This window comes from Leucopleurus acutus, assembly GCF_964270905.1.
Source record: "Leucopleurus acutus genome assembly, chromosome: 3".
NCBI classification, from domain to species: domain Eukaryota; kingdom Metazoa; phylum Chordata; class Mammalia; order Artiodactyla; family Delphinidae; genus Leucopleurus; species Leucopleurus acutus.
In genome coordinates this window covers 7,190,756-7,200,752 of record NC_139145.1, presented here as the reverse complement: position 1 = coordinate 7,200,752, position 9,997 = coordinate 7,190,756, and the positions used below count along the sequence as shown (strand labels likewise).

The window sequence follows — 9,997 nt, the reverse complement described above, 5'->3', positions numbered from 1 at the left end:
GCGGGGGCGCCCGCGTCCGGGCGGAAACGGAAGGGGCGGGGCTCTGCGGGCAGAGTCTGTGTGGTGCTGCCGCCGTAATCGCCGCTGCTGCCGCCGCCGCTGCTGCTGCTGCCAGAGCCGGAGCGGGCTGGGCCGCGGAGGCAAGATGGTGGACTACAGCGTGTGGGACCACATCGAGGTGTCTGACGATGAAGACGAGACGCACCCCAACATCGACACAGCCAGCCTCTTCCGCTGGCGGCACCAGGTAGAGCGCGCGCGCCCAGCGCCTTCCCCCACTCTCGGGACTCCGCTTCAGAGTTCTGACTCCTGATACTGCTGGGGGCCCAGCCATTGACACCTGGGTTTCCCACCCTACAGTCTGGACTTTCAGAATCGCCCGGGGTTCTTTGATTCAACTCCGGGGCAACAGAATTGCCGAGACCCTTGAGTTCCTTGCCCGCGATCCTGGGCCCTCCCCCCTCCCCCCTCCCCTTCCAATTTCTTCTTGGAACTCCCAGTTGACCCCTAGGGCACCTTCTTCACAGTTTAGACTACCAAGACAAGCTTTGGATGTGCCCCCCCAATCCATTTGGGACCTTCCACTTACACCCAGAATTCTACCTCAGAATCTGCACCCTGAACCTTTCGGGTACCCACTTATGATCTTGGATGTCCCATTGGCCCCTCCAACCCCCAGAGTTCCCAGTACTTTAAGTCTAGTCTGTGACCTGACTTTCGGAATCTTGACGGTGATTCACATTTAGATCTAGAGGTTCTGCTCCTCTCAATAGAGCAAGGAGTTCTGTCCTCCCCCGAGATTTCTGTTCCTGGCCTGGGACTCCAGCCCACACCCAGGACCCCTTCCCTAGAACGTAGACCGGTGCCCCACCAGGACCCTCAGTCCCATCTAGGACTGGAATTTTGAAACCTGGTTCCCCTTCAGACTGAACCACCAGCTCCGCCCTGATGGAGCATCCAATTCCGGCTGCTCTCCTTCAGCCTCATGCACTGTAGACCCAATTTCCTATTGCATCAGGAAACCCTACCCACGTGGCGTCCTGCCCAGCCAGAGCCCCTGCCCCTACTTGGTACTGCAGGCCCAGTCACCGCCCACCCCCGAGACAGGCTTCCTGTAGGAACCTCCGCCAGCATTGGAATGCCTCATTCAAACCCAAGTCCAGGACCTAAACCCACCCCAGCTTCCTTCTGACCCCAGTTTGGTCTGCTGTTCCCAGACACCCACACTGACCCTGCTTTTACCAGGAACCCTCCCAGTCTGATTCCAAATTCCCTGCCCCTTCTTTTATTTATTTTCTCCCAAATCCAGACCCCAGAATCCCAAGCCTGTGTGTTCTCTCACCCCTCTCCATGACTAGCAGCGCTCTCAGGCCAACAGAATGGCTCTCATGAGACCTAATGTTCTAATCTGCTCCACCAAATCAGAGCTCCTGCACCCACATTCCTCTGCTTGTTACACTCTCAGACTGAGGGCATATGTCTCTCAGAATCTTCCAGTTAGGAATTCCTCACCCCACCTTCCCATATATCAGCTCCCAGTCGTTTATCTAGAAGCTTCTAGAAGGGCACTTCCCCATCCTGCCAAGACCCAGCATTAGTCCCTACATCTGGTTCCCAGTCCCAGTTCCAACCCATTCCTTAAAGCAGCAGCCTCCTGGGTAGTGTCTGCCGGGTGGGCCCCTGGAGTGTAAGGAGAAAGTTCTAGCACTTCTCTTTCTTGCCATGTGTAACATTTTATTATGAAATATTGAAGATCTCTGCAAGCTCTCAAGGCAATTCTTGGGAACACCTATTTCTGTAACATAGTTAATCTATATCACCGTGGGGAGGACGGTTTGGTCCTGCTGAGTTGGGAGGCTGATGTCCCCTCTCCTGCAGCATCCTCCTCCCACCACACCCTTCTCCCTCTTGGCACAAAACCTTTTCCTGGCTTGCCGCTGGGAGCCCCAGGGCTGGAGTGGAGGCAGGGAGCCTGGTGTCTCCAGCACCCGGTTCAGCGGCCACCAAGCCTGGGTTCTCATCCCAGCCCTGCCACAGGGCCATTGCTGCTTTAGGGGGAGCGAGACCCCGCCTCCCTGAGACCATCGTAAGGATGACATGAAATGAGATCTGAAAAGAACTTGGCTCAGGGCCCGGGAGGGAGTAAGCAGGACCAGAGGGGAAAGGGGGATTAGAGAAAAGGTTGCCTGGTGTGCTTCTGAGCACAGGCCTGCCCACCCAGGTTCAGATGCTGGCTCCTGCTGAATCACTGACCTGCTGCTTTGCCCCCAGTGAGTGTTGATCTCTCTGTGCCTCAGTTTCTCCAGCTGGGGATCTTATCAGTATCTACCTCATAGGGTTGTTGTGAGGGTTGCCTTATGTATTTAATGTGTGTAATGCTCTCAGGACAGCACCTGGCATGTAATAAACTGTGTAGAAACTTTAGCCACTATCATTATTATTACTCATGTAATTCACGCTCATGGTAAAAAAATAATGCAAAGGTTCCAGAAGGGGACCAGCGAGTCTTCCCGGCTCCAGCTCCAGCTCCCTGGCTCCCTTGCCCAGAAACAGCCACCAGTACTAGTTTCTTGTGGCTCCTCCCAGTGAGCTGTGTGGTATCCAGGTTCTGTGAGCTTTGGGTCCCCTGTCTGTAAGGAGGGCAGTGACACCTGTGGCCCCTTCTCGCTGCCAAGGCTTCTGCCCTTCCCAGCCTGCTACAGCCCCTCCCGGAGGCGTAAAGCTCAGGCCGGGCAGGCTGCCGCCCCCAGCAGCTCCAGGAGGCCTTTATTTAGCTTTGGCCTCCCTGGCGGCTGCTCAGAGGATGCCGGGAAGATGTTGATGGCCGTCCAGCAGAAACCAGCAGTGTGGTAGACTCCTGCTGCCACCCAAGGCCAGCTATAATGCCAACCGTAACCCTCATAAGGCAGCAGGAAGGCTCCAGGTGACACAGTCCCATCATGGAAAAAGAGAGGTGGCAGAGGCAACAGTGTGTCCTCCGCAAGGCGAGGGCCTCATCCGAGTGGGAAGAGTGAGGCTCAGGGTTGGCCATGTCGGTCCTGTGGGGCGTTAGAGAAGGATTCAGGTCTCCCGATTCTCACCCGCCGTCTTCCTGGCCCTGGGCTAGAATCTGGAGATACGGCCTCTAATACAGCACAGAAGCAAGTTAGCAGACCATTCTGGCGGCCGTGGCCGTGGCCGTGGCCATGACGGCGGTGATGGCAGTTGAGGACACGTGTACTGAATGCTGTGTTGCAGGCAGTTTCCTGGGAGTAACTCATTTAGTCCTCAGAACAACCCTGTGAGACCCCATTTCATAGAGGGGGACACCAAGGCAGGGAGAGATATGAGACTTGGCCAAGGTCACATCACCAGTAAGTGGTGGAGCTGGGCTGCTTTGATGATACAGTAACAACTGCTCCCAGTTACCAGTTATAAGCATTTACTGGATATCGAGCTAAGCACTTGAAGTACATTTTCTTGTTTGAGCCCCAGTACAATCCCCAGAGAGAGACAGATTGTCCCCTTGGACAGACAGTAATGACAGTAGCCAACGTGGGAATGGTGCTGACTGAGCACCCAGCACGGCTCTGGACTGTCTACTTTTATAACCTTTTTTGCTTTTCCCAGTGCAGCCTTGGCACTATTGTCTGCATCTGACAGATGAGGAAACTGAAGTTAGGGGATTGGCCCAGGGACACCCGGCCATTACATGGTGGCTGTGAGATATGACCCCAGGTCTGGTGCCCCAAGGCCTTCCACTAGCGTCTCATCACGTCATCTGATGATCACAGAGGGGCCTTTGGGGCTCAGTGACTCTGGGGGTCGGGCACTTGGGGAAGGCTTTGTCGAAGCTGAGACTTGGGGACAAAGCAGATGGAGTAAGGGGAAGAGAGTTCCAGGTGGGAGGAACAGCATGTGCAGAGGCTAAGAGTCAGGAGAGAGCTGGTCCATTCAGGGCTAGCATCAACCACAGGGGCCGGCATCGGCCTGCAACCCAGCCCCCCAAGGAGCCTTGGCCATCTGGCCAGCGTGGGGCAGGGGTCTGGGGTCCCCTCTGAACCCAGACACTCCAGTCTGAGGTAGCAGGGAGGGCTGTGGTCAGACAGGTACATTTCAAAGACTCCTGTGGCAGGTTCCGAGCCTGGATTGGGGCGACAGCAATGGAAGATGGTGACACCTCTCAGGGTTCAGTCATTGGTCTGGGTTGAGCAGGCACTGCTGGGAGCCAGGCAGGGTTGGAGAGTGACAGGGCCCAGTGATCTGATAGGGGTCGGGATGGGGGACTGAGGAGATGGGGTGCAGTGGAAGAGGAGGTCTGAGGAGTGGCGTCTAGGGTAGGGGGGGACAGGAGGCTGGTGGGCACAGGAGGCTGGGCTCAGGAGGACCTGCTGGCCTGGAGACAGAGCTGGGCGGGCCTCTGCAGATCCAGGTGCAGCACCCGGGGTGGAGCAAATTGGAGAAACAACTGGAAATGAAAAGTGTCAGGGGAGTTTCCTGGTAGCCTAGTGGTTAGGATTCTAGGCCTTCACTGCCGTGCCCCGGGTTCAATCCCTGGTCGGGGAACTGTGATCCCACAAGCCACGCAGCGTGGCCAAAAAAAAAAAAAAAAATAGTGTCAGGATTTGGTGGCAGAGAGGGAGGGACAGGGCTCACAACAGGCCTCAGCTTGGGACAGGAGGCGGGGGCAGGCTCTTTGCTGAGGGAGGACACAGCAGAAAAACAGGTCTGGGGGGCTCCAGTGGGGAGTTCAGTTTGGGGCACAGAATTGGAGGTGCCTGTGGGACACCCAAGCAGCGGTGGCTTGAGGGGCGTGGTGGGCGCAGGAGGGTGCCCGAGTGTTACTGAGGGTGGCTCCAGGGAGGAGGGGGAACCTGGGACCCCGGGGAGGGGTGAGGCCTCTATCCAGCATCTTATTACTTTATTACATCCAACAAGGCTTTCCTGAGTCCGTACTGTGTGTCAGGCCCAGTTCCTGGCTCTGGAGGCACAACACCTTCGTGGAGCCAGTATCCTTGGAGGAGGACAGTGCCCGAAGCATGATAAATAATTGTCACAGGCTGTTGTCGGGTGACAAGTGCTGAGGAGGAAGATCGAGCAGAGCAGGGTAGGGGGAGATTGAGACCTTCAGCTGGGTGGTCAAGGAAGGCCTCATCTGTAAGGGACTTTTTTTTTTTTTTTTTTGCCGCACTGCGCAGCTTGTGGGATCTTAGTTCCCCAACCAGGGATTGAACCCGGGCCCTCGGCAGTGAAAGCACGAAGTCTTAACCACTGGACCACCAGGGAATTCCCTGTAAGGGACATTTGAAGATGATAAGGGGGACTTCCCTGGTGGCCCAGTGGTTAAGACTCTACACTCCCAATGCAGCGGGCACAGGTTCAACCCCTGATCAGGGAACCGCAATCTCGCATGCTGCAGGGCGCGGTCAATGAATAAATAAATAATATATATATTTTTAAAAAGAAGATGTTAAGGATGCCGGGGTGGGGGGTATCTGGGGAGAGAACATTCCAGGCCAAGGGAACAGCCAGTGCAAAGGCCCTGAGGTTTGAAGTGGGTTCGAGAAAAGGTGAGGCAGCCAGTGTGGCTGGAGGGAGGGGGTGAGCAGGAAGAGGTGAGGCCATGGAGGGCACGGGACAGATTGCGCACGGCCCTGCGGGTCACAGGGAGGACTTAGGTTTTTGCTCCAAGTGAGGTGGCAGCCGTAGAGGGTTCTGAGCAGAAGAGGGACCCGCCCTGGCTCAGGTGCACCTGTAGGAGCGAGAGCGGGAGCTGTGAGTCCGGCACACGGAGGTTGGTGCTGACATTCTCCGGGGTCATCCCAGGTGCAGCTGTTGGGGTCCTGGGCCTGGGGCTGGGGTCAAGGGACAAGCTGTTCCGCAGAGTGATGGGCCGTGCCTGTCCCACAGGCCCGGGTGGAGCGCATGGAGCAGTTCCAGAAAGAAAAGGAGGAGCTGGACAGGGGCTGTCGCGAGTGCAAGCGCAAGGTGGCCGAGTGCCAGCGGAAGCTGAAGGATCTGGAGGTGGCCGAGGGCGAGGGCAGCAGGGCCGAGCTGGAGCGGCTGCAGGCCGAGGCACAGCAGCTGCGCAAGGAGGAGCGGAGCTGGGAGCAGAAGCTGGAGGAGATGCGCAAGAAGGAGAAGAGCATGCCCTGGAACGTGGACACGCTCAGCAAGGACGGCTTCAGCAAGGTGTGCGAGGGCCGGGCACACTCGGCAGACGGTGGCAGGTGTGGCCGAGGGGACTGCTCAGGTCCAGGGACGGGTGGACGGAGGTGGCAGGTGAGGGGATCATGTGTGGGGGCCCAGGCAGGTGCGGCACCCCACCGGTACCCCCCCTCTGATCTGCCCGAAGGCCCTAGTCCGAGGCCACACCTGCCACGCCCACGCTCCCGCCACGCTGATGTTCATGGCGCCGTCACCACCTCCACCCTGGATGGGATGGGCGCTGCGGCCGCGGCCCACCCGGCCACGCTTGAGGCGCCGCACAGCCTCGCCCCAGCCCACTCCCCTTCTCACCCCACCACAGAGCATGGTCAATACCAAGCCTGAGCGGGCGGAGGAAGAGTCGGAGGAGGTGAGGGAACAGAAACACAAAACCTTCGTGGAGAAGTATGAGAAACAGATCAAGCACTTTGGTAAGTTGGGCCCAGGTGGGGGCCCGGTGGGCGCCCGGTGGGCGGTGCACGTGACAAGGGGCTGGCCTCCGCCTCCAGGGCCCTTCCAACACCTTGCCAACACCTTCCCGCAGGCATGCTCCGCCGCTGGGATGACAGCCAGAAGTACCTGTCGGACAACGTCCACCTGGTGTGCGAGGAGACCGCCAACTACCTGGTCATCTGGTGCATTGACCTAGAGGTGGAGGAGGTATGTGGAGCCCGCCCTTGGGGCTGGGGAAATTTCGGCTCTGCCCTGGGTCCGCCACTTGGTGACGCCGCGCTTGTTTTCCCCTGACAGAAATGTGCGCTGATGGAGCAGGTGGCCCACCAGACCATCGTCATGCAGTTCATCCTGGAGCTGGCCAAGAGCCTGAAGGTGGACCCCCGTGCCTGCTTCCGGCAGTTCTTCACCAAGATCAAGGTAGGGAGGGGCCGGAGTGGCCAGGGCAGAGTGGAGGGTGGTCCTCCTCAGGGAACCAGCCTGCGGTCCACTGGGGGAGACAGACATGGGTTTACTCGGACTCAAGCCCCTGTGATCAGTCCTCTCCTCAGTCAGGAGAGGGCTGGGCCACAGAGGAGCTGACGAGTGGTCAGCTCCTGGGCAGATTTGGAAAGCCGAGCTGGCACGATGTGCTGAAAGTCCTAAGCTGGGGTGAGGGCCAGAGTCAAGGATGCCTGTGGGTTTCTTAGCTGAGCACCTGAAGATCAAAGCTATCCCTGCTGAGCTGGGGGAGCTGCAGGACAGACTAAGGGGTGTGACCGGGAGCTCCGGGGTGGCTGTGTTGCATTTGAGATGCCCGCTAAACTCCACAGGAGGACCCGGAGGAGGTGGGTGTCACGAGTCTGAGGTTCAGGGGCTTGTGCGGGCAGGGGGTCGTGAGCACAGAGGTGTAAAGTCGAGCTCAGAGGAGGCAGAGGAGAGCCCTGAGGCCCAGGGTGCCCGTCTGTCAGTTCAGGAGCAGATGCAGGGAGCCCTGGGGCGTCTCTGAGGACCTGCAGTGGGGCGGTCTTGGCTCCCCCAGTTCAATCCTGTGCATGCCCCTGCCCCCCGCAGACTGCTGACCGTCAGTACATGGAGGGCTTCAACGACGAGCTGGAGGCCTTCAAAGACCGCGTGCGGGGCCGGGCCAAGCTGCGCATCGAGAAGGCCATGAAGGAGTACGAGGAGGAGGAGCGCAGGAAGCGGCTTGGCCCCGGCGGTCTGGACCCCGTCGAGGTCTACGAGTCCCTCCCTGAGGTGCGGCTCCCTGGGCCCTGGCGGGCAGCAGGCAGGCAGCCAGTGGGGTCCCCAGGCTCCCTGGGACCCAGGTCCTGACCCCACCCCTCTGCACCCACAGGAACTCCAGAAATGCTTTGATGTGAAGGATGTGCAGATGCTCCAAGATGCCATCAGCAAGATGGACCCCACCGTGAGTAACTGCGCCCAAGCCCACCTGGGCGAGCGATGTGTCTCCCCCGCCCCCTCCAGCTCTGCTGCCCACATCATTGGTAGAAGGGTCCCTCCTGGGCTTCTCAAAGGAACAAGGGACGTTTTGTCGCCGTGTGGCCAGCACACGAGGCAGCCAGGCTTTGTGCCACCTGCCCACTTACATTTATTGAGCACCTACTGTGTGCCCGGCGTCCAGATTGAGTGTCCCTGTCCCTGTGGGCTGTTGATGAGCACACCAGCTGACCCCAACTTTGCCAGCAGCTCAGAGTGGCCCAAGGAGGGGGTCCCTTTCCAGCCTCAGTTACCTCATCAAACCACTTTCTCTCGATATTACCTCACGAAATCCATGGGGAGGGCTGAGCACGTAGTAGGTGCTGGTAAAAACAGCAGCTGTTTGGAGCAGTCACCGTGCTGGTAGATAAATACTTTGAGTCTCGATAGACCTCGGTTTGACCCCATTCCTGCTGCCTGTCTCACCCCGTTGGCCACACTGCTTTCCTCATCTGTAAAAAGTCTAGTCGCAAGACCTGGCCCAGGGTTTCTAGACGCTTCTGTGGGAATGAACATCTAGACCAAGGGTCTTCTGCCTATGGCTTGCAGGCTCATTGCCTGTCTCTACATAAAACTTGATTGGAATGCAGCAGCCAGGCTGGTTTATTTTCATCTTGTCTGTGGCTGGTTTTGTGCTACAACCATAAAGTTGAGGCATGATGGGTTGAGAGGTTTTGACAGAGACCATAGGGCCCACAAGCCAACGATATTTACTGTCTGGCCCTTTACAAAAAAGTTTGCTCACCCTTGTTCTAGACTACACTGTTTCAACTTGAATTAAAGTTAAGTGAGCTTTAAAGTTCCCCTGCACCAGCCACATTTGAAGTACTCGGTAGCCACACGTGGCTGGTGGCTACCATATTGTACGGCACAGATTACAGGCCATTTCCATCACTGCGGGCAGTTCTTTGGTAAAGCTGTAATCTAGAAAGAGCAGGAAGCAGGCTCGAGGATGTGCGGGGGACAGGCGGGCCACCAGAAGGTGGCAGCCCAGCCTCACCAACCCACCCTTCTCCCTGCAGGACGCGAAGTACCACATGCAGCGCTGCATCGACTCCGGCCTCTGGGTCCCCAACTCCAAGTCCAGTGAGGCCAAAGAAGAGGAGGAGGCGGGTCCCGGGGACCCCTTGCTGGAAGCCTCCAGTCGGGGCGACGAGAAAGACGTCAGCGCATAACCCACCTCAGCTGCTGCCCGACTGCCTGCAGGCCCCTGTGCGCCCCTTTTCAGAAAACAAAAATAGACACCATCTCCCCAGCTCCTGGCGCCCTCCACTTTGGCTGCTCCCACACCTAGCCCGGAGGGGCCTGCCCACCCCCCTCCACTGACCCCACTCCCCGAGCGCTCATCCAAGTCTGCTTTGAGTCAAGGGGCTTCACTGCCTGCAGCTCCCCCACTTCAGCATTATGCCAAAGGCTTGGGGGTCCAGGGAGGGGTAGAGGTTGCCAGGCTGGTCCACAGGGTATGGGTGGGGTCCCCAGCTGAGGGCCCTGCCCCAGTCACTGTGGGCTCCGTTTTCACTGTTCATCTGCTGTTGAGTCTCCTACATAGTAAGCAGCAATTATCTTCCAATAAAGGATTTCAGATGCTCCGCGAGACCTCAGGAGGGCTGGCACAGCTCTTCCCTTGCGGGGTGGGAGGGAACCCTGGTCAGTGTTGGCGGCTGGGCTTGTGATGCCCCCAGCTTTGCCCTGCAGCAGATGGGCAATGTCCTCCGTCCTCACTCCAGGCTCTCCAGGAATGTATCGTTCCGCCGCCTGGAACACTTCCTCAGGACACCTTTGTGTCAAGGGTTCTCACTCCCCCCCCCCCCCCCCGTAAGTCCTGGGATTATCTCATCCCTCTGAGCCACCCCCCACCGTCCGTTCAGGGGCATCAACT

At 58.2% G+C, this 9,997-nt stretch overlaps 1 protein-coding gene across 1 annotated transcript; it reads left to right on the top strand.

The window, feature by feature from the left end:
- Positions 1-66: 66 nt before the first annotated feature.
- On the top strand, positions 67-9,703 carry CDC37 (cell division cycle 37, HSP90 cochaperone). The gene is made up of 8 exons (XM_082837102.1): positions 67-247; positions 5,890-6,171; positions 6,509-6,617; positions 6,731-6,846; positions 6,937-7,059; positions 7,693-7,875; positions 7,976-8,047; positions 9,141-9,703. Exons 1-8 carry the CDS (start codon positions 146-148, stop codon positions 9,291-9,293), a joined length of 1,140 nt encoding a protein of 379 aa, XP_082693228.1. The 5' UTR covers positions 67-145; the 3' UTR covers positions 9,294-9,703.
- Positions 9,704-9,997: the final 294 nt, after the last annotated feature.

Excerpts from the sequence above, each read along its gene's own strand:
- CDC37 (XM_082837102.1), top strand. The coding sequence starts at position 146 with ATGGTGGACTACAGCGTGTGGGACCACATCGAGGTGTCTGACGATGAA. Across the intron at positions 248-5,889 it reads TCTTCCGCTGGCGGCACCAG|GCCCGGGTGGAGCGCATGGA; the intron begins GTAGAGCGCGCG and ends CCTGTCCCACAG. Across the intron at positions 7,876-7,975 it reads TCTACGAGTCCCTCCCTGAG|GAACTCCAGAAATGCTTTGA; the intron begins GTGCGGCTCCCT and ends CTGCACCCACAG.